Genomic DNA, 27,603 nt, shown 5'->3' with positions numbered 1-27,603 from the left:
GCTTTAATCAACTGAGCCACCCAGGCGCCCCTCTTGTTTCCTATATTAAATCACCCCTCCTGGTAGACTGGAGTGCTTAGCAATTTTGACAAGCCCTGCCTCCCTCTTGCTTTGAAAACAGAACCGTACCGATTCCCCTCCCTTTCTGACTGCTCTTTCTTCACTAACATTTCCCCTTCTCAATTCTGGAAAAGGAAGCAGTGGGAGTTTCTGCAAGACTTAACCCACCTTTCTGCACTTAACCCACCCTTTCTGGAAACGGGTTGCACATCTGCAAGGCTTGCCTTCTGAGTCTGCAGGTTCTCCAGAGCTTTGGTTCTTGATCTTCAAAGGTCACTTCCAGGGATGCCTGGGTAGCTCAGTGGGTTGGGCAGCTGCCTTCAGCTCAAGTCAAGATCTCAGGGTCCTGGGATTGAGCCCGGCATCTGGCTCTCTGCTCGGCAGGGAGCCTGCTTCCCCCTCTCTGCCTACTTGCGATTTCTCTCTCTGTCAAATAAATTAAAAAATCTTTAAAAAAAAAAAAAGCCACTTCCACCTGGTTGTCATGGCTACCTAAATCAACATCTCTAGTTTGGGAGTCTTACCTTTTTCTTTTTTTTTTTAAGATTTTATTTTATTTATTTGTTCGTTTTTATTTTTATTTTTTTTATTTATTTGACAGAAATCACAAGTAGGCAGAGAGGCAGGCAGAGGGAGAGGAGGAAGCAGACTCCCTGCTGAGCAGAGAGCCCGATGTGGGGCTCGATCCCAGGACCCTGGGATCATGACCCGAGGCGAAGGCAGAGGCTTTAACCCACTGAGCCACCCAGGCACCCCAAGATTTTATTTATTTATTTATTTGACAGAGATCACAAGTAGGCAGAGAGGCAGGCAGAGAGAGAGAGAGAGAGGAGAAAGCAGGCTCCCCGCTGAACAGAAAGCCCAATGCAGGGCTCCATCCCAGGACCCTGGAATCATGACCTGAGCTGAAAGCAGAGGCTTTAACCCACTGAGCCACTCAGGCACCCCACCTTTTTTTTCTTTTCTTTTAAAGATTTTATTTATTTGACAGAGAGAGAGAGAGAGGTCACAAATAGGCAGAGAGGCAGGCAGAGAGAGAGGAGGAAGCAGGCTCCCGCTGAGCAGAGCCTGATGTGGGGCTCGATCCGAGGGCAGACCATGACCCGAGCCGAGGGCAGAGGCCTAACCCACTGAGCCACCCAGGCGCCCTGGGACTTTTACACTTAAAAAAAATTTTTTTTTGTTCTAAGTTGGCTCAACACTCAACATAGGGCTTGAACTCACAACCCTGAGATCAAAGAGTTGCATGCTCTACCAAGTGAGCCAGCCAGGTGCCCCTCTGTCCTTCTTCCTTAAACAAATTATTCATGTAATGTCCTGTTACCCATTAGGATCATTCATTCCACAATGGTGCGTACCGTGTGCCAGGCATTGTACTAGGCGTTGGGATACAGGGGTCAGCTGACGAGGCTGCCGTGGAAGAGGACAAAGGCGAGAAGAGGAGGTAATTTTGGAGAAGTAGATGGCAGCCAGACCAGGAGATCCTTGTTGGAAAGAAGGATATTTGGGGGTTTTATTCTAACCCATGGAAAATCACTGAAAGGTTTTAATGACAGACGGTGACTTAATCAGATTTGTGTTTTGAAAATATCCCATTGGCTATGTATGGAATGGATCAGGGACAGGGAAACTGGGGTGAATGACACGAGAAGCCAGTTGCGCTAATGCCGTAGACTAGGTAAAACCTAGGGGTATGGGTAATCTAGCTTGGATAAGAGAAGTGCGTGCAGAGGAATTAAAGAATGGGAATAGATTAAAAAGTACACTCAATCCATCTTAGTGATGGATTAGTTCTGGGGTGTATGGGACAGGGTGGAGTCACGGGTTCTAGTTCTCTAGGTTTTATCACTGCATGGATAATAATGCCACATACCAGGGGGTGGGAGGAGGGGCTGCAGGCAGGACGGACTTCTGTCATGGATGTGTTAACAGAGCTGTTATCTAGGTGTTTTGGGACTCCTGGGTGCCTCAGTCGGTTAAGCGTCTACCTTAGGCTCAGGTCATGATCCGAGGGTCCTGGGATGGAGCCCCGCATCCGGCTCCCTGCTCAGTGGGGAGCCTGCTTCCTCCTCTTTCTCTCCCTGCTTCTCTGCCTACTTGTGATCTCTGTCAAATAAATAAATAAAATCTTAAAAAAAAAAAAAAAGAAAGAAAGAAATGTGGAGCAGACGATGAAACATCCAGGTCTGGAGCCCAATGGTAAGTGCTGGAAATATAAATTTAGCGGTCATTAGCACATAGATGGTAATTAAAACCATAGAAGTTTTAGGCCCTGGAGCGGATGAACAACACAGGAAAGAATTCTGCCTTGGGGCGACTGCCTGGCATGGAACTCCATCTCTGGGTCTTAGGGTCATTGGGTCAAGCCACAAGTTGGGTATGGAATCTACTTAATTTAAACAAGAAAAAGAAAAAAAAGACAAATTCTGCCTTTTGTGCAGTGCTTACATTCCAGTGAAGGAGATGATGTTAAAGAATAAACAAGACAATTTTGGAAGTGCTAAGTTCTTGGAAGAAAATATAGCAGGACAAGAGCACAGAGTAACTTAGGGTGGGTATGGGGGGGGTGACAACTATTTTTTATTTTTTTAAGTCTATTTATTTAGGTAATCTCTACATCCAACGTGAGGCTCAAACTTACCACCGCAAGATCAACTAAACCAGTTGAAGGCGCCCCAGTGACATCTATTTTTGATAGGACAAGCAGGCTAAGACCTCACATTTGACCACAGATCACACAATGACGCAGGGACCAGAGCATTCCAGACTGTGGAAAAATAAATACGATGCCTTGAGGTGGGCATGGGGAAGTCTGGTGTGACTGAGAGAAAGGAAAGCTGATAAGGGTCCTGTAAGACTGAGATTGAGAATCACAGAGAATGAGACTGAGTATGGGTTTTGTGGACCACGATACAGAGTTTGGATTTTAATTTTTAGGAGAAAGCCCTGGAGGGTAGTGACATAAACCAACAGAGAAGTCTGGGGTGGGCGTGAGGGGACAATGGGCAATGGGGAGGGCCTCCTGCAGTGGTCGCTGGACCCAAGTTGCTTGTGGGAAGATGGGGACCACGTGGGGATGTTTAACATACAGCTGAAGGGCTTCCTGATGGCTGAATTAGGGGCGTGAAGCAGCTGTGAGTCTGAACCATTAGCTGAGCAGTGGTGCCATTTACTGAGATGGTTAAGACGAGGGAAGCAGATTTGACCAGGAAGGCAGAGGGATTTGTCCATTAGCCTTGGCTGTCGACAGTGTTGACTGTTAGCGGATAGACAGGACATTAGAAAGGCCAAGGCCAGAGATAGAATTTGGGCAGGATGGGGACACGTGTTGTATTTTAAAACACTGGGCTGGCTGATCTCATCTAGGAGGAGCAACGGGACTAGAGAGCAAAATTCAGGACTGGGCCTGAGCCCGGGGCATTCCAAAATTGAAAATTTAGAGCTCAGTCAGAGGAAAAGGGAGACTAAGAAAGGCGGCCCGTCAGGAGGACACCGCCTGGGATTTGGGCACGAAGAACACTGGGGTTGAGCACTGATGAAATCCAACATTTCTTGGCCAAGGCAGCAGAGGCTGGGAGAGATGGAGGGGGTAGAGGAACACGTTAGAGCATAGAAGGAAATCCTGGGGCTGCGGTCTCAAGAGGTAAATGGCCGTGTCCACTGGACTAGGGAGGCTGTTAGTGACCTTAGGGGAACGACAGAGGCAGAGACCCAGGAGGAGGAGGAGAGAAAGTTTCTCCAGAAGGAACATGCGACAGCGGGGCAGGGGCCGGAACGGGGGCCCACAGGAGGGGGTCTACAATGGCACGGACTTCCCTGAGCAGGCCGACTGGCCAGGGCTCCCAGCCAAACACGTGAAGACAGAATGGATGATGGAGAGGCAAACGCACCTAGGGGGCCGGAAGGGAAAGGGTCCCACACACCAGAGGAAGCAGCACTTGCAGGAGGAAGCACTTCTCTCTGATTATACTTTGGAAGCAGGAATTTAGGGGGTTTTCCGACACCTCTCGTTTTCTTTCTCCGTGCATCAGGGCGCACGTTGCGTGGCGTCAGGGTCTCACTGCTGGTTGGTTCCAGGCTGACAGGAGTCCTTATTTGCCTCACGGTGACTTCTTCTTTTTTTTTTTTTTTTTTTTGAGCAATGCAGAAAATAAAGAGAGTAGGGTTTCCAAAACGGGGATTTTCTCACGTGGGTGTCAGCACAGGAGCGACAACAGAATTTAAGGGACTCTGCGACCATGTTATTGAAACGATGGGCTATAAAACCTCACCTGCTTAGGGAAGAGGAAGGAGAGGGCTGATGGGTTGGAGAAAGCAAATAACGTCGTGTCCTGGAGTGGCCGATGAGTCTTAAAACAGAGAGGACAGAGAACCAGTTGGAAGGACAGGAGGGCAAAGTCAAGGGTGCTGAAATTTGTGATCGTGGAGGGGAGCGATGTGGCGCGACTATGGGAGTGTGTGGCTGGGTTGGCCTGGAGGAAGGAACGTAGCAGCCTGGGCTGTTAGGGCGATTCTCCATGCGGACACCTGGAGTCGCCGAAAGTGACAAAGTGACGGCAGGCCTTACAGGGGAGAGGAAGGCGGAGTCAGACGTTGAGGCTTAACCGCTACCAGTCCTTCTGCAACCCCATGCCCACCCTTCGCCATCGATGCGTTCCTAAAAGACCCCAGGTTTAAAATAAAGTCCTTGGCGATACAGGTCTTTGGAGCTCCTGTGGAGATCTAGTCCCCGGATGACAGCACTTGCTTGGACAGGCGGGCCCTGGGGATGTTCTCCGGCATCTCGTTCACCTCTTCTCCCATTTCCCGGCGCTGACGTATTTTACAACACAAGAACTGGAAGTGTGTGGCCTACTGCTTCCTACAACAGACTCGCTGAAGATCATTTTCTCAGAGACCCAGTGGTTTCCCGCAGAGGGCATTTTGGCACGATCACTTTGGGATCCCGTCTGGGTTCCTGGTATGGTTTCACCACTGGCTGAGACGAGGGTCAGGTAAGCGAGTGCATGTATGTTGCGGGGCTCCTCACTGAGCAGCGCCCGCTCTACCGTAAGCAGTCCATCAGCGCTATCAGCAGCTCATTTAAGTTCTTCTGAGCCGGTTTCCTCAAGAAATGGGTCTGCTGCCATCTGTCTGGCAAAGTATCCTGAGAATTAAGTCAGACAACAGTACCTGGGAATCAGAAAATGTTGGTTTCCTTCCGTTCCTCCCCTTTGCCATTCTAGAGGCGCTTCGGGGCCAGAAGTCTACCAGGTCTCTGAGCGGCTAAGCATGGGTAAGAGGCTGCCAGGGCCCGGCATCAGCGGGCAGGTTCTCGGCCACGGCCTCCACCAGGCACTTCTCTCTGCTCTCGTGGCTCTCACTCCAAAGGCAAGTAGGGATTCAACAGGACAACAACAAGAGGCAGAAGGAGAACATCAGTTTCTTTTAGAGACTGTGGACCCAGCGGGGGGGTGGGGGGGGAGGCAGGCAGGGGGGAGCCGGGGCCACCGCGCACCCGCCACTCTGACCACCCCAATAGCCATGACCTCACAGGGCAGGACAGACACCACGGAGGCCCAGTTCAGATGCTGACTTTTGGGGAGCTTCTGTGTGTGGATCAGAGAGGGCTAGAGAAGAAGAAACAAAATCTAAACTTTCCGCAAACAAGCCAATTAAATCAGCGGAATAAAACAGGAAACCACAATCAATGCTTAGCAGCCAAACACATTTATTAGTCTTTTTTCTTTTTTTTTTTTTCCAGGAACCCAAAAATATTTTGTAGTTATAATGTAAGCAACTGAGTTGCACATAATACAATCATATCTTTCCAAAATAAAATAAAATAAAAAACTAAACAAAACAAAAATAAGCTGTTTAAAAGCCCAAAAAAACCCTTCAGAAAACTCTTACATATGCATTACATCATCTCTCAGTTTTAATGAAATGACGGCGACTTAGTTCCTCAGTACGCAACCTGTCACAATCCAATAAACACCACCCTTTAGGTTTTTTTTTTGTTGGTTTTTGAGATTTTTTTTGTTTTTTTCTTTTTCTTTTTGTTTTTGTTTTTTTTTAAATCCAGCATGAGAAATACAGTACCTGCTATGGCGAAAAATACACATAAAATGCAACTTTTCAGCTTATTTGTACATTAGTAGAGTTTAACATTTTATTGTTTGTTTTTTCTTTAAGTGAACCAGTGATTTTAAGTACCACTATACTAAAAAAAGTAAAATAAAACAGAGAAAAGGGGGGCCCAGCCTGCCATGCAAGTGCACCTCTAAAGTGCCTAGTTTCTGTGTCCATGTAAAACCAGTAACATGAGGAGCAATTTCAACACATGGGAGTTTGATTAAACCTCTGTATGCTTAAGGAAACACACACACAAAGACAATGCCATATCCTCCCTTTTCTCCCCTCACACTTCCTTGAATCCCCTCGTCGCTCCCTCTGTCGCCCACCAGAAGAGAGAAAAGAAAGCCGCCAAAGTAACATCGTCAAAGCTATTTCAAGTATAAGAAAACCAAACACTTCTAGGTAACTTGCAGAGAGCGTCACTATGGGCGGCTGTGGAGTCGGGTTGGGAGGCTTTGTTTCTGCTGAGTGTTTCAGATGAGAAGATTTTTTGCTGTACCTTCCTGTGAACCTGTTGGTGTGCAAAGTTGGAAAGCTGCCTTTTAAAACTCCAGCCTCTTTCTGATGCCCTTCTCTGTGCCTTCTGCTCAAAGGGGGCAAGGAGAGAAGTCCGGGGCGGAGGGAGGAGGAGGGCGGGGCTTCTCCATCTCCCCGGGTCCCCCTCCCACCGGGTCCCCTCACTTCTCTTGGTCACCATTGGTGACCTAATTAGCTCTCTCTCACTGCAGAGATCCCCATGCTTGTTTCCTGATTTGGTAGGATATATTTTACTATGTAAACATAGCCCCTAGGATTATGGAACCCAAAGCAGCATTTATATCTCCAGCTAAATGGAGAAAGAGAAAATAGTACAGAAACCTCTCCTCAGGTTGCTTTTGTTGTCTCTTTTTGGTTACTCAAAACAGGGATGGGTTGGGTGGGCACAGAATGAAGTTGTAGGCAAATAGCAGAGTTAGGAGTGGGCACAATTGAGCTGTTTCGTCTGCTTTTCCCTCCCAGAAGGTTTTTTTTTTTTTTTAAATAACCTGTTAAAAATGTTCCTGCACCTTAAGTCATACAGAGGTTAAGGCCAAGGGTGCAGAATCTTGTGCACGTGTCTCTGTGAGCACATTCGTGGTGCAGGCACCATTTTTGATGACTTGTGAGATCACTGGACACACTTTGGTCACTGGTGTGTGCAAAGGGTGGTGGTGGGGGAGGGTCCCAGGAAAGAAGTGCAGAGATCAGCAAAGCCCTTTGGGAGCATCGTGGATGATGTGAGGGCAGGAAGAACTTACGGGGGACGAGAAGAAGGAGACAGACAGAAAAGGGACCTTTCAAACAAACGAGAAATAAAGTCCTAAGGTGGTCAGCGCCCCAAATCAGAAGGTGGGCGGTGAATTAGCAGATGTGCATTTATTCTCAAGTTTCTTTCCTTCAGAGGAAGTCGTCACTATACAAGGTCGGGGGCTCAAACTAAAAAGGGCCTCTAGATACAGGGTTGATCTTTGAGATGGGGGTGGGGAGGGAAAGAGGTGTTGGTGAAGCAGCTGTTCAAAACGATCCACTGTGACCCTGCCTTGGGAGTGGCCAAATCCTGGAGTGGTAGCTGACAGATCCTACAAGCAGCATTTGTTAAAACCTTCTCCATCCTGTCAGCTTCAAGCCTCAGGTAGGGAGGCATTCACGGAAATGCCTGAGGGGGCCCACACCTTTCAGGAAGGTGGTTTGCATGTCTCAGATGAACTACCTTCTCAGTAAGAAATCAATACATTTCTGGAGCACTGCAAAGTGACGAGTCTGTGAATTCTACAGCGCCAGACTGAAATGCCAGGAGTAAGGCCCTTTGTGAACTACAGAATGTACTCCATGACTCAAAAAGTGAGCCTGCGGGGCGAAGCAAGAAAGGTTGAGAGCTCAAAGTCTCAGGTTAAAAAACATCCTGGAGTGCCCGGAGGGGATGCATCTTCTGGAAGAGAGAAATTCAGCCACGGACCCACCCTGGAACTAGATCTGGAGTAGATGGACTAGATGGCATCTCTCCGAAACAGGGTTTAGACTCGGGTCGGCTGGCACTGTACGTGGCAGGCAGTGGAGAGACCACCACCCCGCAAATGCACGTCTGCTCCCCCTGACCTGTTCTGCTTTCTTTTTTTACGCAAGAAAGGAGATCTGAAACTTCAGATGGCTTAAAAAAAAAAAAAAAAAAAAGAAAGAAAGAATATCATATTTTAGGGCTACTTTCACAGCAAAGAAAATTGTAAAAGTTATCTTACTATTTACACATTCATATTTCAAAAAGGATAACCCACTGATGTCAGAAAAGGAGAGGGGCGGGGTGAGGGGTCTACACTGCAGGAGAAATGTACCTCGAGGTATCGTTTTGTGTTAGACAGTTGAAACGTCAGGATTTTTTTTTCTTGGTTTTTTTTTTTTTTTTTTTTTTTTTTTGTCTAAAGGCAATCTAACAGATTGGAACCCTGATAAGATCGTGCCTGCACAGCCCTGCATGGGCACGAGGAGACTGTGATCAAGTCTGTTACTCGTTACAGTACTGTGAACGTCGACGACAAGAACTGCTTGCATGGAAACACTGAAAACGGGCAGAACAATCTGTGGCTTACGATACTGTAGGCTGCAGACAAGGCCTAGACCAGAGGGAGGCGGGTGCCAGGACCCACCGCAGGCCAGAATCAACAAAGGAATTCTGTCAGGGCGAGGGGAGGCTGGGGGCGGTCCTGTGGCCTGCACCTCCCTGCTCACTAGCTCTCCGCGGAAGGAACGCCAGGCCGCAGAGAGAGGACATGTGGCTGAGGGGTAGGGGGTGAGGAAGAGAATTCTTTCTGCCTGCCAAGCAACAGTCCCCCTTCCCCACAGAGCAGTGCAGTTTCCTTACAAATAAGCTCATTCGAAAAGGATGCCGGAAGAAGGAAAGAAAAATTCAAAGGAGCGAGGAGGAGGAGCAGGGGGAGAAGTTCTGGAAATCAGAGAGAAAGATCAACTTGAAGGTCAGCACGAGGGAGGCATGGTTTCCTGAGCTTGAAAGGGTTCTGAATTCAGGAAAGGAGGAGTACTTTGTCCCAGAGAACACTAGGGCCTTTGGGGCCCCCTGTCGCCCTGGGCTAACACTGCACGGCTGGGGCGGAGAATCTGGTAGCACAGCAGCTGACAGGGACTGCTGGCCCCAGGTCCCCCGCCGCCCCCCACCCGCCCCGGGACGGCGGGGAGGACTGGGCTCCAGGCCTCTTTCTACCTCACTGTACAGACTCCACTGCTTCTCCCTTCACTCCCCTTCCCCGCCAGGACGTGGGGATACCATGGACACAGAAACCGTAGAACAGGGATGCAAAGCTACTTCCTTCCCCTTTCTGCCCCCCACTTGCAGAATGCATAGTTACAATTCACGTTACAAAATAAAGAAGCAATGATGACCACATATGGGACCTTTTTTTTTTTTTGAAAAAAGAAAAAAAAAATCCAACAACCTCTTCTTAAATTCAGTATCAAAATTCACATTTGCATAATAATACATTTCAAGGCCATTAGAGAGGAATGAGAGAGAAGCACAGAAAGCCGCATCTCTCCTCCCTTTGTCTCCTGAATGAAGCTGAAGGAATCTTGCGGGAGGGATAGTTTTCCTCTTTGGGGAGTACTGAGGAATTATGGAAATGGCCCTTAGCATTCACTTGCGGTTTCTTTAGAAGAGAGGGCATGGGGAGAAGAGGTGCAATCGTTGAAAACAAACACAAAAACAAATTAAGAGACACTGCAGATTTCTATGCTTAACTATAATAGTTCGGAAGAAATAAAATATGACTTCAGACTTTTCTCTTTTCTTCCTCAAACATTTCCATCTTATTCTTTCAGAAGCTTTTTCCTTGCATGTAATACCCTGTTCGCATAAACAGCCAGAGGATGTGAGGAAAGTAACTGCCTTCTCAGGACAGACTCAAGAGGGGGAACAGGTGCCGCCTGCCCCGCACACGGCAGAAGCTAGAAAACGCCTTCTTGACATGCATGCATGGGTCACGAACATCACCGTATTTCAGTTCTCCAGTGCTTACAGAAACACAAAAACTCAGATAGGCACAGCCACACGCGCGCGCTTGCACACACACATATACACACGAAGGAAACTAGGTTCTGCAGATAAATTCAACCTGCACGCTTGGACGACCCTGGGTCTCTGTCGCTGTGCACCATCCCCTCGTTCTCCCTCCCGAGCCCCAGGATCTCTTCCACACAACTCGACACTGTGCAATATTGATGCTAATGGAAACTCCAGAGCCGCCCCTGGGGTCTGCCGGGAGAATCGCTGACTTCCCTAAAAAGACTACGCTGACCGCCTTCCTGTTTCATCCTCATGGACAGCTTCTTCCTAAAACAGACGGTCTCTGTACTCACAAAGGCACATTCAGAAATACTACACTTAAGTAATTAATTCCTTGGACAAAATTAAAAGGGGAGGGGTAGGGGTGGTGTTTTAAATACATTTATTCCAACTTATCCTGAAATTTCTGGCAAGAAGCGTCATGCTGAATGCATCACTTGGTGAGAAACTATACTACCTTTAAAAGGTATGTAACTTCTGGAAGGATTCCAAAGGTTTTTGCTTTGTTTTGTATAAAGACCCCTCCCCCTCCTCTCGTTCATTTTTGGTGAACACATTTAGGATAAGACTCTCTCTCTTCCATTCCATAAAGCTCTGCTGTAAGGCTAGTCCCGCAGTAAGGCTGCTCCAGCTCACCCCCGTGACCTCCGACCGCCCAGCCCTGTCGGGAGCCCAGGGAGAAGGCCTGCCACATTCCCCGGGAGGTCCCAGAGAGCAGGGCAGAAGGGAAACAAAAGCACTTTGTTTCACATCTCTGCTACAATGATAGTGTAAACTACCTTCACAATTTTTCTTTTGCTGTTCCCAGTAAAGAGGAATTTCTCTTTTTGTAAAGACAGTCTCAACGTGTTAACCTTGGCTCTGGACGGGCCAGGGGCTTGGGAGGAGAGGACTGATAGTGGGAAAACTCAACTGAGGCACAAAGTGCTTTGGGGAAACACGAATTCTTTTTTCTTTAAAACAGAACAGTTCTTGCCTTCATCTGACCTTTCCTCTCCCATGGAGAAAGCAAGCATTTGTCACAATGATGACCCCATGACAGGTCCGGCAGAGACCCATCGGTCAGGGCGGTACCAATTTTCCTGATGTGCAGAGCTTCTCATGACAAACAAGTTGTGTGGCTAACGGACAAGAACTATCTAAATTCTGTGCGGCAAACACTGGCAGCTTCCGTCATTTTCGGTTTTTTTTGTTTGTTGTTTTTTTTTTTTAAGTGGTGGTGGCAGGAGGATACTACAAGAGCCTGACCATTCAGAAACTGCTCACACGTTACAATACTTGGTAATTCCTTCCGATCTAGTCCTAGTGACCACACACCTAAGGACAGAAGGAATGCCCCACCAGTGGGGAGTAGCTCTGTTTCCTGACCAGTGTTGCCTCTGCCATCCTGTGAATGTTCATGGCCTCTTTCCTTTGGTGGCAGAGGCAGCGCAGGGAGGTGTGGTGGGCAGGGGAGGGAGGGTCAGTGTTTTATTTTTATTAGGCTATTACTATGTTTACAAGTTCTTGAAGTTGATAATTATTTTAAATCTAAAGAATGTGATGCCAGTACCTCCTTTGTCTAATTCAAGGTCAAGAAAACAACACTATCATTAATAAGCAGGGACCATCTCTGGAAATTACACACACTTTTGGCACTGGCCATAAACCTACAGAGCTTATTACAGGGTATGCACTAACTCTGGAAACACAGAGAACATTCTATGTGGGTTTAAAAAAAAAAATAGATTGATGACGTTCTTGACAACATTATGTATACTTGTCTGTTTCTAGACTGTGTGGACAACCTGCACTTGTAGGTAAGAAAGCTAAGAGGGTGTGGTACAGCGTGCAGCAGAGGGGGAGGGCATACCACTTTCTGAATGGGTTCTGAGGTCTACAGATTGAGAATTCACTGCAGACACAGAAGCTGGAATATTTTCATCTGCACCATCACATGCAGACCAAGCTGGACACTCACAGGAAGAGAAGCAACTCAAGAATAAGATTTCTTTTTGCAGCAACGTTAAGATGCGGAATTAACGCACAGGCATGAAGACTGACAAAACTTGGCAAAAACGCTGGAGAAGAAAAAGTTTGATTTTTTTTTTTCAACCAGCTGAAAATGTACCTCTACTCCTAGTAAAAGATCTTATAGATAGCTAAAACAAAAGAAAAAAACCCCAAATCCAAGCAATAATCCTACAACGTGTTAACATACTGAATCTGAACTCTGAGGAGGGGTAGAAGGGACCTGTTTTACATAAAGACTCCATTGTTCCCTAATCTTAGAGATGGCTATTACAGCCAAGTCTGCCGAAAACATCTTGTTTATACTGCAGAGGAAAACAGGCTTGGCTCAAGCGTTTTGCTCAGCACAGAGACATCTTCATTTTGTTTAAGAGAAGAGTCAAGATGGCAAAATAGGAAAAAATAAAATTAAAAAGTACACAGCATCTGAGGTCGATATGGAATCTGGCTGTTAATCTTACAAACACTGCCGCCCCCATGGCAAAAATTCAAGTGACTATTTGCAACAAGTCAATAGCCTGTGAAATGCTAGTTTCTGCTAGATATATTAATAAAAGCTCTTCCAAATTCTTAGGAATTTCTTTTCCTTTTGTGTGTGTGTGTGTGTGTGTGTGTATCTCAGATACCACATTCAACCCACAGGAACTTGGAAGAACCAATTGCTAATTCATGCTACATTCATATCAGAAGAGTTGGGAAAGTTCTTAGAACAGGAGCCATTCGATTAGAAAATTAAGCTGCTCTAAGTAAAACTGATCGAATGGCAATCAATGGATAATATTGATTTACTGGGGGACACTGGTGAAGAATTTGGTTTGGAACCTTAACATGTAGCACTGCTAAGTTAACTTCTGTGCATGTTGTGAATGGAAAAGGTCAAGGCTAGGTATGGAGGAATCAGAGATGCCATATGGGCCATCCATTTCTTCACAGTGTCTCGGAGATCTGAACTTTGTTTTTTTTTGTTTTTGTTTTTTTTGTGTGTGTTTTTTGTGTTTTGTTTTGTTTTGTTTTTTTTTTGGTTTTTGTTTTTTAAACACCTAAAATTAGGTCATGGCACTGGATTTCAATTGCCAGTAGAGGTCTCCAGTCTGATGGAAGACATCTCTTTCCCACGAGTGCTTTTTCCTTTTGGCTACTCATGTGGTAGACGGAAACCAAGTTTGTGATGTCTGAAAGATGGGCACCTCCAGCCACTAGTAACCAAGTGTTTAAAAAAATAAAGGAAACTAGTAAAAATTGGAAAGCTCAAATTTACATGATCGAAGTGTTTATAAAATAAATCTACGTTAAGGAGAGGTGACCAGCAAACCTCTGCACACATGCCAGAATGTGGTGGAGAGAGGCCACTCCCACCGAATTTTTTAAGTGTTATAGAAGTTACCTAACCTCTCAGCAGACTTGCCTCTTGCCAAAGAATACCATGGAAAGAAAAGAGTTTTTCTCTTCCATTATATCCTCACTATATCCTGTTCTTAGGTCACTGCCAACCAATAAAGCAAAGCTTCCAGCAAGTTGACGAAAGATATGGGGTCAGGGTGGGGGGTGGGGGGAAAGAGGAGACAAAGTAGGACAAGAGCAGAAAACCAGGAACCCCTTTCTACTGGCCCAACACAAACCGACTTTAAAATCACTGTACGCAGTTGTCCCAATGACATACCTGGAGAAGTCAGTGCACAGTAACGAGGGCAATAACACAAGGAAGGATCTTGGCATTCCGCATTATCCAGACATGAAAGCGTATTTAACTTCCTTGACTTCTGTTTATTTATTTTAAATTTAGCCCCCTGCCTTTGGGGCCTGTCCAGAACCACTCCAATTTCCTTAATGGGCAAGCGTAGGTAATGTCTGTGGAGTGACTGGACCACATGCACATACACACGAGCTCCCCCTGCTTAGGATGTCTGGGTGTATGTACGAAGGCACTAAAGTGGTTTTAGAGAAATTGCAGGCAGCAACCCCACCCACTCCCGTTACCTGTCGAGCTGGAGTTTCTTTCCCACTGGGAAGCTTAGATGTTTAAAAGAAGCTGTGGTCATGCTTGGGAATTCTGACCCCTGGCCCCAGGAGGGAATACAAAAGGAGAATTCAACATCAGGAAAAACTGAAAGGAAATACTCCACATCTCCAGCTGAGGGATGGGGATAATTAAGCAGCAGATCTTCAAAACAGCAATTACAATGAGCACAACAGTAGCTGGGAGCTAAAAAAGTAAAATCACTTGTTCCTCATTAGATTCTGCTTATTTTCTCCTCCTCCCGTAACAAGTGGGGAGGTAAGACAGACATTCTTCATTAACAGAACAGTCCATAGATATTTTCCTCTAGTAATGCCTATGTTTAAAATTTGTTCCAAAAATTATTAACCTATATTTCCTAGCTCTTTACACAGATTCTCAGCAATCCAACCGTACAAGATTTTTACAGATTAGAGTTTACTTCTGTTTTTCTAAGTTGTTCTTTCTTTCTTTCTTTTGTTGCTGGGGTTTGAGGGACAGGGAGAAGGGTTCCCTTAAAAAAAAATAACAATCTTTAGGGGAGATGTCAGTTCACTCTTAAATGGAAAGGAAAAAAGTGATGGCATTCCCATTTATACAAACCAAACACTCCCACTAAATGACACACAATTTCAAATAAATCTGTGATAAAGCTCTTAGAAAGCTAAACCTTCTCCCATATTTTTAAGATAACGAATTGACCTGTTGCTGCTAAATTCATAATTTTTAAAAAATATTTCTTTCTATGTGTTTTAAAATGTGTGATCCCCAGTATGACAATAATGTTTGGAGACTTTTCTTTTTACATTTTTTTAAGTAAAAATTGTTTAAACTTTTTGAAGTTTCAGGAACTTGTAAAAGTTTATTAACAGGAAAGAAACAGCCGTCTATCTAGGATAAGATACGGTTAAATAAACCATCTTCAAAAAACTGGCTTCCTACCCTAGAATTCCTGAGAATGCTTGCAAATTTTAAAGCAGGAAAATAAATGTTAAAAACAAAAACAAAAAACACTGTTAAATGCTCCCAGAGTTAGTCTTCATCTAAAATATATATTTATATGTATATATATACGCACTTTTTGGTCTTTTTTTTTTTAAGTTTTTAATTTTTTCCCTTTAAGCTTAAGATGGAAGAACATTTGAGCTTCTCGTGTTTATTTTTACATATTTCAAATCCCTCATTATGTCTTGTAAACAAGAGGGGCTCTAGCACCCGGCTTTCACCGTAGTATCGTAAGGAACCCAACTAACCCATAGTGCAGGCCTAGGAACCAGCAGGCAGGAGGGGGGCGGGGGCGGGGCACGGCAGGGAACCATGGCAGTGGACAGGGTTGCCACGGGCTCGTGGTGGGGGGCCTCAGGACATGCTCCTGGCCCGGGGCCACTAAGATTTCGCCTCCTGTAGATGGCTGAACACAGCCGCTCTCCACCTGGACATCACCACACACCACAGGGTTTCCCTCACACACAGAGAGCAGGCGGAGGGGCCCGGAAGGAGACGTTTGTACATGGGCAGGGGTGGAAGGGGCACGGTGGTGGTGATGACAACCAGAGAGCAGGAAGAGGGCGCGGTTCGCTTTCTACAAGGCATCCAATGGGACCGAACCAAGGCTGGAGACTCAAGTCTGACCACCTACCCACAAAGGGCGCATAGAGACTTAGCTGAGCCATCGCTCACTTGAACTATGCATGTCAATCTCTTCTGAGGCTAGGTTCACAATCAACGGGGTAAGCCGAAGGACTACAGAATTCCCATTCTTTGCCTCCTAAAACCACTTCAATGCAAATAATTCGTTTTTGCCTTTTCCGATACACACCCACCCACCCACCTACACACAGACACAAGCTAAAAGTCAAATACATTAGACATTGTTGTATCCTTCACTGAAGATGCTGAAGAAAGAAAAACTCCCTTGTCCTCACTAGCAGCAAGTTACGGAGGACAGTAGAGGTCTGCTCCCACCAAGGGTTGGAATGGGCAGGTATTTGCTGGTACAGAATGTCGGCACTTTATGTTAAACAGTATAATGCAGACTGGGATGTCCACACCAAGTGCTAGCACGTTACCGGCATACGTTCCCCTCCCCCCACCCCACCCGCCCCGCCAGCCATCCGCTTTGTATAAAGGGGTTTTCGGGTCTGCTAGAACTCTTCACAAAAAGCAGTCTGATACATGTTGATTCCAACTAAGTACATACATGTTGGTGGTAACTGTGGATTAAAAGTTGCCCCCTAGTCGGCCCAGAGTACTACTACATTGATGCTTAAAAAAAAAAAAAAAAAAAAAAAAAAGTCTTTAAATACCGAAATAAAAAAAGCAACATTACAAGGAAAAAAAAATAGAGGTCAAAACCAAAAAAAGGTGCAATACTTAAAAAGTCTTTGCTAAGTTATACCTGCCTAAGCGAAAACCACATACACAGGAAACACACAACACAGAGGAACGAAAGGAGACGCTTGAAGTCCACACTGGTTTAAGGACATTCGTTAAGTAAACGTTTCTGTCAGTGATGGCCTCGTGCTGTAAGACGCCGCGGCCTGGCACAGGTAACGCTCGGCGAGAGAGGAGCAGAGAGAGGGAGAAGCTGCAGGGGCTCTCAGGAGGCTGCTCGCAACCGATTTGTGTCCGTTTTCACAAAACGAAAAAGAGAACCAATGGAAACCTTAATTCGGCACTACCTCACGTCTGTTCAATTCCTCCTACCTGATGACACGAGAGGGGGAGCGTTCTTTTTCTGCCTTTGAGACGTGCTGTATGTAAAAAACCGCCTGTTCCCAGTCAGACTGATGAAAGAAAAGGCCTGGATAAAACTTAGTGGGTATTCCATGTGCCCGGTGGCCATGAACTTTTAAAAAAACCCAGAAATCAGTAAACACACGGTTGCTCCACCAGGTGCCTCCTGCTCTCCTACTTTTTTGGACTTGGCAGTGCTCCGCTCTACTGCTAGGTCAAAAGAAAAGCAAGAGAAAACTCACTCGGGCTAATTTGCAAATGGAAAGGAGCTCCCCGCTTATGAAATCATTAAAAAGCACTCTGTTCATCTTAATGCAGCCCAACGGAGTTGCTTTAGTAAGCAGTGGCTCCCTGCGCTTGTGTGTTCTCTGAGTTTAAAAAAAAAGAAAAGAAAAGAAAAAGCAGATGGCCGGCCAGCCAGCCTGCAGACTGTCAGCAACGCAGCTTTCTGAGATCGAGTGGGGGAGGAGGGGTAGGACATGGGTGTACACACACACACACACACACACACACACACACAGAGACAGAGAGAAGGATGCACGCGGATGCACATGAACACACGTGCACACACATACCAGAACGAGCATGCCTGGGCAGTTACATGTGCCAGAACACACTGGTATTTATCAACCAGCCAATCACAAATTTTTTCCTTTTTTTTTTTTTAGGTTTTTTGTGTTTTTGTTTTTAAAGTGAGGCTCCGTCAAGTCTTCCCCCCCCCACCCCAACAATTCTTTTGAATTCCCCTCCCTCCCAAACGTGGTAGACCTAAGGACGGAAACACACCCAGTGCAAACAAAGTTAAAAAGCTATTTTTTTTTCAGTATATATGTTTCTTAGCAACAACTTCCATATAACATGAAAAAAGTGAAAAACTAGAAACTAATTTTTTTAATTTTTTTTGTGTGTTTAAATTTAAATGGTATGTGTACTTGCTTCACATTGTCTTTCTAGGTTGGCGTTCATGATTCAAGTATTTCAAGAGTGATATGTTCTCTTTTTGGATTCATATTCCAAACGAAAAAACTGAAGTTATAAGGGAGGCAACTATGTGCTCAGACAGTCTGTCAATGACCCACCTTTTTTTTCTCTCTCCGTTTTCTTTTTTCCTTTTAAAAATGTATTTATTGCAAGTTGAAAAAAAAAACGAAAAGGTCAAGTTAGTGCTGCTGCTGTTCCAAAAAAGGTCACGAGGTCAGAGTTGAAAGTTCTAAGTTCAGATTGAATCCGACCCTCCTCCCAGAAGGTCACCAGGTAGTAAGGGAGCAGGGCTGCCCATCCTATGGGGATCTTCCACAGCTGGGACTCCCCACAAGCTAGAAGAATAGTTTGGGGGCCCCCACAACGAAGCGCCAGCAAGATCGGCCCCGCTGCTGCCACCAGCACTGCTGCTCCACTGCCCGAGCCCTGTGGACCCACCGAAAAGATTCAGAGCCGGTCCGACGGGATCTGACTGGGTCTGGCCGGTCTCCAGCGACTGCCAACCTGTGGCGGGTGCACTTGGGGTTGCTGCAGGTGTAGGGGGCTGAGCTTGTGCCAGAAAGCGGCTAACTTCATCATCGGTGGCAAACTCAGCCAGGATGGTAGTGTTTCCCAACACACACCTAGAAAAAAGGGGAGGAAACAGCTATGGATTGGAGGGCAATCCTAAAGCACCCACAGGGACTGAGGGTGCTGAGTCCTCGACGGTCACTGGGTACCCCTCTGACTAGGAGCTTCCACATCCCCAGGAAGCTTTGTAGAACGCCGCATTGTGGGCCCCACCCCAGGCCTCCAGGATCCCGTTTTAACCCGCCCGGGTGCTCGAGAAGCACTGTTTTCAATCAGTAAGGGATCACTAATCTCAGGACATCCAAAGACTACTCGAGGGCACCACGTTATCAGTAACCTTTGGGTATATGGAATTCGTACGTGGAGAACAACGTCACGCCTCTTTTCCCCCAGGGGAGGGGGAAGGTCACACCACAGGCAATGGGGTGACTCAGCTTTAGACATCTGGAGGTGCTGCTGCTCTGTGTCACGGCCCCACTCGTTGCCCAAGCCTCACTGCTGCCCGCTCGCTCGCTTGGCAGCTTTCTGCCGTGGCATCTGCTGGCGCCCAGTCTGAAGCAGCTGGGAGCGGGGACGGTCGCGGTGTGATTCAGTCCCACCTACTTTAGACAAAACCACGGCTACCCGCGCACCCCGACCACCACGTTTCACCTTCACCAACAAAGAAGCCAAGGTAGGTTGCTAGGTTCTATTATGAAAAGTCACAGCGCTTCTTACAATGTCTCCCAGTCTCATAAATACTGGCTTTGTTTCACGGCACTCAACATTTACTCACTGCTTCACAACTTCACAAATTCCTTAGTTTTGGAATTCTGGTGAGTGGCCTATGACACTGGTGAGTGGCACGGGACAGTCCGCGCTTAGGGAGAGAAAAGCAGTCCCCTCAGTACCAAGCAGTCGCTTAAGCCATGATGCTGTTTTTGTGTACCTGTGTCCCGTCAAGCAGGTGGCAGGTCACTCACGTGTGCACCTTCATGCGTGTCTGTCTCAGTGAGGGCACGAGGGGTACTCACATGTGCAGTGCGGTCTGGGCCTTGGCCGCCTCCTGTTTGGTGCTGTATCGAATCAGGGCGGTGCCCTGGGTTAGGTTCAGATGGAATGTCAGCAGTGGGCCATGCTGCATGCAGATGGTTCTCAACGTTGACCCATCGATCTGAGGGGTAATGACATTCACGAGATTAAAACCTGGTCGTGGGGTGTGAAGGGAACGCAAGTGGCCGTTCTTACGCAGGAGAAGACTCCTGGATTGTAAATAACGGTGTCAGCACAAAATGCGTCTTGGAGAAAGGAAGGAAGAACTCGGAGCAGGAAAGAGTGCACTGAATAGAGGTCTTAAAGGCAAATTTTAAGATTTTCAAAGCCCTGCGCTAAGATCTAATGGGTCCATACTAGAAATAGAAACGTTTGTAAAACACAGCTCAAAACAAATCATACGATTCAACCTGCAGTGTCTTTTCCTGACCAGGTAAACAAGTGACCGTGTGTTGATCTGTGAGGCTTCAGGGAGCAGAAATAAGACGGCACCTGAGTAGAATTTAAGAGAACATGCCCAGTTCTTGGCATCACTGCCAGTGTAGTAATCTCCACTTCCCTGGGTAATGATCTCACAGAGAACTAAGAGGTTAGCACTGCTAATCACACCTCATGGTGTGGGATGCTGCTGGCTGACCTAGCTCACGGACTATAGTGGTGTCCTTGGACTCCCACGGTGGCCAACCCAGGGTGAGACTTTCTGCCTCCTTCTCTGTGAACTCTGCTGCCTCAGCCTCCTGTTAGCCAGACTCTCATGTCCAGTGATTTGAGACTGTTTCTCTCACCCAGGACATGGATGAACAAACCTACTTCTTCACTCTGATCAACTTATTTGTACTGAGATCTTAACTAGGTTGAGATAGGCTGCGGAGTCCAACACTCGGATCATTTCTTTGGAAGGGAAACAGATGACCATCGGAACAGCCTTCGAAATTTGTGCTACTGATGGCAGCTGTGGAAACGCTGTGTGGTTTCACCACGGAAACCCTGCAAGATGGAAACCAGTAGGTTCACCAAATTTCTTTATAGAAAATGATAAGCAACTATATGAGCATGGCCTAGAGTATGCCACAAGTAACCTTTCAGCAGAGATGCCCTCTAAACAGATTTTAGGTAATTAAAGTAAATTTATCCAAGTTCCAAAAGATTTGCCCTAAAAACTTTCTAAGCTACGATGGAGATTAGTCTATTAGGTAGTTCTGAGCTTTAAAATTAAACAATTCTTTTTACTACAAACACAGCCAACCCCTTGATTCATTTTACACACATATACATATGTATTCACTGTTTTTCATAGAATAAAACAGAAGTGGACAGCTCGTTAGCTTCCCCAGGTTCCTTTCAAAACAGCGTATCCATTACTGTCTCTCTCATCCTAACCATATAACCACCACACCGAGCGAAAACTTTCAGAATGTTGTCGTATTCTGGGATGCCGGATGGCTCAGTCGGCTAAGTGTCTGCTGCCTTCAGCTCAGGTCATGATCTCGGGGTCCTGAGATCTAGTCCCGTGTCAGGCTCTCAGTGGGGAATCTGCTTTTCCCACTCCCTCTGCACCAGCCCCCCCACTCGTGCTTAATCTCAAATTCTTTAAAAATGTTCTAATGAGGCATATACAGTTCTGAGTATAGTCATATAAAATCTTCATACTTCAGTCATTTATCAGCTAAAAAAAAAACCCTACCTAGGGCTTTTAGCTGAATTGATATGGAGACTAAGAGCCAACCCAGATCTTTCCTCATGCTAACTGTATTTATGAACTACCCTTCTCCACATGTACTCTGAAATACAAGCCCTGGGTACACTCTGCACAATCAGATTCACTGGGCAAGTAAATTTAGGAGAAGCTGTATTTCCCCACAGAGGATCATAATACATGTTAGCATATTAAAGGATCTAAGAAGTCTCATAGTGAAGAAACCTGCTTAATTTTGTTTAATCAAGTATATATTCCAAACATATTAGGCCAGAGACCTATTAATATCCCATGGGAACACTCTAGAACATGCTGGCTTACTAAAGTGTGCATGAATTCATTTATGAATTAAATGCTAAACAATTCATTTTATGTGTCAAAGGGAAGGAGATATAATTGACTCCTTTGAATAAGGTGTTGTAAAGGGGGTGCTGTCAAGTCCAAATGAAGGTCATGGGCTCACTTGCAGTGGGTTCATTTAATCTCATGTGAGTGTTCAACGTAATACTCCTGCAAATATGTCAGTTATCAAGCAAACAAGGTGACAGAGTGGCTTGGAGCAAATGAAACCCATCACTGTAAAAACAACCCAGAGGGCATGTTCTGAAGAGAGCAAATTAGTAATGCCATCTACAAAGAAGAGAGTAACAGACGGAAAACTGAAAGCACTCATGTGGCATTCACATTAGGAAACTGACAGATTTCCTCTACTGCCGAGAGGGATGGTTAATTATTTATGAAGCATAAAAATGGGAAGATATTGAGTCTTAAGCCTTGCTGGGCCTACACTCCCCATTTAGGAGAAGGCTTCAAGCCCTTGGGTTCGCAGACCCACTCCTGTGCGCTGGACCTCTCTGTAGTGACCAGGAAATTAATAAGCTTTCTTATCTGCCGACATCCCACACCTGAGTTTCCCTTTCTTAATGCAATCAAGTCCTGTCTCGAAAATCACAAGGAAACATGATTACCTGTGGAGTGAGATTGTGAAGAACCAGCCAGTAACTGGGACGGACTGAACCACCATCACTCCAGGTAGAGGCTGAAGCAACCAGAAAAACAATTAGGAAGAGCAATAAAAAAAGTCAGGAAGCCACGTGTGAGAAACACTTTCACACAGCCCACATACTACTTCTCTCCTGTTCTCCGCGGGCTTCTCTTTTCGACCGCCCTCTGACCCCCTCCACCCTGTCACTGAATGGCCAGCTCTCTTCTCCTACACCTCCTACACCTACGCACTCGTGTACCTCACTGGTAAGACAACGTTTTCCTCCTAATGTTCTCCCTCTGCTGGTCATCATTTTTGCTTCAACAGTCCCTTGAGAGTTTTCGGATCCCTCTGCCCTAGACTGACTGCTACCTTCCACTCAAGAGATACTCTCTCCTCTACCAGACTTCCTGTCTTCTGAAGATTTCATTCAATGTTGTTTTGTGTTAACATGAACCCCTTGTGTTTTTGGCGGATCCTTCTCACCCGAGGCAAGCCGCGAGTCCTGTGTCCCCCACCCCCTGACTGATCGGGGTGCTGTGCTGCTCCAGGGAGATGACGGTTTGGGGTTGGTCAGACCGGGAGGTGGGCGGGGCAGCGGTGTAGTGTTCCTTGAGGAAATATGGTTTTTCCACATCTTGTTGGAGAGATGAGTGGGGTTGTGTCCTATGGGATCTGGGGACCATGTTGATTTGTAATCAGGGAACTTTGCTATAAAGAAGAGAAAATCAAGGAAGGAATAAGGTTAGGACTGGTCACTTTTGTCAATATACGTAAAATTTGTGTATATTCATAAAATTCTAAAAATAGTTAAAAAAACATTTTGAGAGTAGCATTGCAAAGTAACATTGCCCCTTGAGCTTACTAAATATAAAAATGTCAATGATTATTACTCTGAATTGACAACATATAAACTGAAGATTTAATAAGATAACTAATTCTCTACTACTTTCTTGGTCAAACAGAACATGAAAGGGAAGATTAACTGAAGGGAAGTATTCCTAGAACCATGAGTCTTACGGATACAGTAGAATGTGAACCCTAGTAAAACTATTCTATAAATAGTCATTGACTGAATGAAAAGTAATTAGAAATTTGTACTTTTCTTGATCCAGATTATTAGCTATCAACATTCAAATAAAATTTTTTTTGCAAGTTTTTTTTAAAGTAATCTCTACACCCAATATGGAGCTCGAACTTACAACCCTGAGATCAAGAGTCACATTCTCTACTGACTGAGCCAGCCAGGCGCCCCAACATTCAAAAAACAATCAACAAATATTTGCCAAGGGCTTAAGATGCTTAAAGGCACTTAATCAATGCTGTGGGTAATACAGTTATTCTCAAGAGTTCACCGGGGAAGACATAACAGAAAAATAAGAGAATTGGTAACCTCAGGCATCATCACACATGTTCAATACATAGAGAAGACATGGCTTGGCCATCACGTAAGGGTTTGCAAAGATAGGTCTGGAAGGATTTACATAAATGGTTGGGCTCAGAGAGATAGGAGAATATAGACCAATGTCCAATCTGAACTCTATCTGTACCAAGTATGTTTTCCTCCAGTTCTGGCTAAACAATATTTCACAGGAGCAGATATAGGAGGCCGGAAAGGTGGGCAGGGGCCGATGAGGATACTACTAGATTGAGCACATAGTATTTCAACTTGGCCCTCATCTTGGGTGACAGCAAGTAGAGTGGAGCAGAAGATATGGATGGGAGATGGGGCTGCAGACTACACCCCCTGGGAAACACCCAAGACAGTTACTGAATGCAAAGACTTCGTTAGGAAAAGATAATGGGGGGGTGCAGAAAAGTATACACTCAGTTTAAATATGTCGGGGCGCTTGGGTGGCTCAGTGGGTTAAAGCCTCTGCCTTCAGCTCAGGTAACGATCCCAGGATCCTGGGATCAAGCCCCGCATTGGGCTCTCTGCTTAGCAGGGAGCCTGCTTCTTCCTCTCTCTGCCTGCCTCTCTGCCTACTTGTGATCTGTCAAATAAATAAATAAAATCTTAAAAAAAAAAAAAAATCTGAGGTGATTCTTGGGTCATCTCTCAGGTGAATGTTCAACTGTAGACAAAAAGATAAAAACAGTTCAACTGAAGACAACGGGCAGTTACTGGAATAAAAGAGTTGGGTTGAAAAGTGAGTTTTTACGTGTAAAGAAGTCCCACGAAAGTATAATTCAGGGTGGTCAGAAACCTGGATTGCTGAGTTGTGCCCTTACACACTCACTCAGACCTGAGGCAAACTATCAGCTCTTTGAGTCTGAGTTTCTTCATCGATAAAATGGGGAGAAGGCCAGGACCTGCTCCCAGTATTTGATGAAGGTAAGATAAGGACTCATGCTGACGGCTCAGCCTGGTCTCCAGGAGCAGTCAATACGTGACAGGCAATTGTGACCCTGTCGATGTGACACAGAGGTGAAAAGAAAAAGAAGATAATCTGTAAAGCCATTCACCTACAGTGTCTTAGAAAGTAGTTAAGGATTTGTTCCATTTGCTTTTGCTTGGACAGAACAGAAGCCTTAATGACTTTAATGGCTTGAGGTCTAACTTTTCCAAGACTAAGGTGCCAATTAGAAATAATCTCTCTACCAATCTATGAGGCAGTGTGTTGAATGAGTGACTTCAAAGGCTTTATTGTATCCATTAAGTTGTCATTCCCTATCATCTTAAAAAAAAAAAAAAAAAAAAAAAAGTAACACACATACACATAAGGAATTCAACAAATGTTGTTGGTAGAATTAATTGAAGGTCTCTTTTTTTTCCCCTTGGCCATTTGCCTGTAGCCTTTGTCCATAAGTGGAAGGATTTTTTTTTTAGAAAAGCAAGCCATAATTGGCTGCCTAAGAAATAATAACCTGGATTTCCCCGGCCCTTCCCATGGCCATGATTCCTTCTGGTTCAAGAAAAGCACTTGTGGCACCAAATTTAACCTCTGCCCTCCCACAAGGCTCCCTGCAATTATGTCACCATCTGCCCTGCCCTAAATCTGTGTGTCTCATCCTATCTCTGTGCCACAGGAAGCCCCTTGAGAACACGGCCAACAGAAGAGGTCTGCCTCCATTTTGGCTGACTTAGCCAGTTAGCTTATGTTGAAGTCGTCCTTAAGAAATAAGTGCCACTTCCTTTGTCAAGGAGAACCTGACGAGAAAGTGCTAGCCAAAGGGAAACAAAGAGGTCATACTTGTACCTGAAGTGCTATGAACGTTGGTAAAGGAGTTGTCAGAGGCACTGTAGGGCCAGGCACCAGGTGAAGGCAGCGAGGTGTTGAGGGAAGAATTAGACCCTTTGGGTGACACGGGAAGAATGAGATGAAAATACTGCAGACAGACGTCAGTATAACCAGTGAAACCTTAAGTACTGTATTTAGCCTTTGATGGAAGATTAAAATGTATCTAAAAATGTATCCAAAAAACCCCTGAAAAGCTACATATTTTTATGTTTTCTGATTAAATTATTAGATTATTAGCAAGTACAAATGAAAACATAGATTGACAGATACGAAATGTTGGATATTGAATAAACACAAAGGATGCCTCACTCGTTTACCTGTGGTGTTATCCCGCAGAAGTTGGTGGTCAGTATCTACAATGGGAGATGTGGCTGTACCCCCCAGCACACTTCCTGGGGTGACATAGGGGTCAGATTCAGGGTCAATGTTTTGGATACCTTTCCACGGCACTCCTGGTTGGAATTCTGAAAGAAGGAGAACAAATATTAGAGGTAGGAGGTTGTTCAAAAAAATGATAAAAATCTAGTTTCTTTTTTTAATTTTATTTTTAAGGAATTTCTACGCCCAGTGTGGGGCTCAGACTCACAACCCCGAGATCAAATCCTATGTTCCTCTGACTGAGCCAGTCAGATGCCCCTCAAGTTAGTTTTTGATATAAGACATAGATCTGTGAAAAGTAGAATACTCAATCTATTTTAGTTCAGACTTTTAACATAAAATTAAAGATAAAAAATTCAGCCCGGGGGCACCTGGGTGGCTCAGTAGGTTAAGTCTCTGCCTTTGGCTCGGGTCATGATCTCAGGGTCCTGGGATCGAGCCCTGCATTGGGCTCTCTGCTCGGCCGGGAGCCTGCTTCCCCCGCCCCTTTGCCTGCCTCTCTGCCTACTTGTGATCTCTGTCTGTCGAATAAATAAAAATCTTAAAACAAAACACAAAACACTCAGCCCGAACAAGTACTGTGCCAGAACCTCTATGTCATCAAGCACGCTGACTTTTTCGCTCTCTGTGGCTTTGAACCAGAGCTCATCAGTGCCTGGTCCAGGTGGCCGCTCCTCCTGCTCCCAGGAAGTTCGGGCCTGAGGGCAGCAAAGTCAGGAGTAAGTAACCCGGTGCTCAGAAGAACTGTCCAGGCATCCAGAACAAGAACTGGGAGAAAATCTGGGTTGGAGAGGAGTGACTTCTCCCATTTATCTCACCGAAAATTGGCTCAGATACACAAAAGAAAACACAACGCAAGCGACCACCGTGACGTGGAACAGCCAGGGACAAACAGCAGGAATGAGCTGGCTTATCACAAGAAAGCCTAGAATACGTGGACGACGTGTCTGCAATTTTTTTTTTATCAGTTAATTTAAATCCTACTCAAAGCCATGGGATAGGATTTACAAGCTTTTGTTTTCCCAATCATGATGGAGAGATAGAGCATTACACGCAAACAATATACATTATACGAGCTTCAATGGGAGGAAACGAAATGGATTCCTATTACAAACACGGCCATACAGGAAGAGGTTTAGAGAGAGACACACGGATTTTTTATTTTTGCTTAACTAAATTTGAAAAATTTTTACAATGAAAATATTGTATCAAAATAAAAGAGAGGAAAAAAGTAACAAAGACTCTCACGGCAGCATTATTGCATACCTGGGACCTAAGTGGTAATACTTGCTTCATGAATAAACAAGTCAATTACATGGACATTTCAGAAGATCCCATGTTACAAGGCATCCTACCCACGGAGGACTGCCACAGTGCCAGTGCTCCCACATCACCTTCTCTGATCTCCAAATTCCACTCCTCTGACCTCCTATAGCTCGTCCGTGCCTCTGCAGTGTTCATCACAGTTACCTGCCTTGTGGGGGACCAGCATCTATACCTCACCTTCCTGACTGAACTCGAAGGAGCGGAGGAGACCCCATCTACTGTGAATGTCCTATCTTTCCCATAGCACCATGCCTGGCTCTTATCAGACAGTAATTACGAAATGAAAAAATAAAGTAAGTGCCTTAATAACTGGCAAAAGCAATCTGCCCAGAACCCAAGATTAAGAATTAAAAACAAACGATACACCAGGAAAAAAACAAAACA

The 27,603-nt window shown here is 45.4% G+C and overlaps 1 protein-coding gene across 11 annotated transcripts in view; it reads right to left on the bottom strand.

Moving 5' to 3' along the window:
• Positions 1 to 5,753: 5,753 nt before the first annotated feature.
• The window catches only part of TNRC6B (trinucleotide repeat containing adaptor 6B), a 262,528-nt gene continuing 240,678 nt past the window's right edge, over positions 5,754 to 27,603 (bottom strand). For all 11 annotated transcript variants that reach the window (XM_059187041.1, XM_059187052.1, XM_059187047.1 and 8 more), the window contains 6 exons: positions 25,833 to 25,979; positions 25,474 to 25,569; positions 22,760 to 22,984; positions 22,257 to 22,327; positions 19,574 to 19,713; positions 5,754 to 18,613 (listed from right to left, as the gene is read on the bottom strand). In XM_059187041.1, coding sequence (XP_059043024.1) covers positions 18,226 to 18,613; positions 19,574 to 19,713; positions 22,257 to 22,327; positions 22,760 to 22,984; positions 25,474 to 25,569; positions 25,833 to 25,979 — 1,067 coding nt within the window. In that variant the 3' untranslated portion in view covers positions 5,754 to 18,225. The remainder of the gene's footprint in view (positions 18,614 to 19,573; positions 19,714 to 22,256; positions 22,328 to 22,759; positions 22,985 to 25,473; positions 25,570 to 25,832; positions 25,980 to 27,603) is intronic.

Source organism: Mustela lutreola, chromosome 8, assembly GCF_030435805.1.
Source record: "Mustela lutreola isolate mMusLut2 chromosome 8, mMusLut2.pri, whole genome shotgun sequence".
Classification (NCBI taxonomy): domain Eukaryota; kingdom Metazoa; phylum Chordata; class Mammalia; order Carnivora; family Mustelidae; genus Mustela; species Mustela lutreola.
Note: the sequence above shows the minus strand (reverse complement) of the source record. Positions and strands in the feature narration are given on the sequence as shown.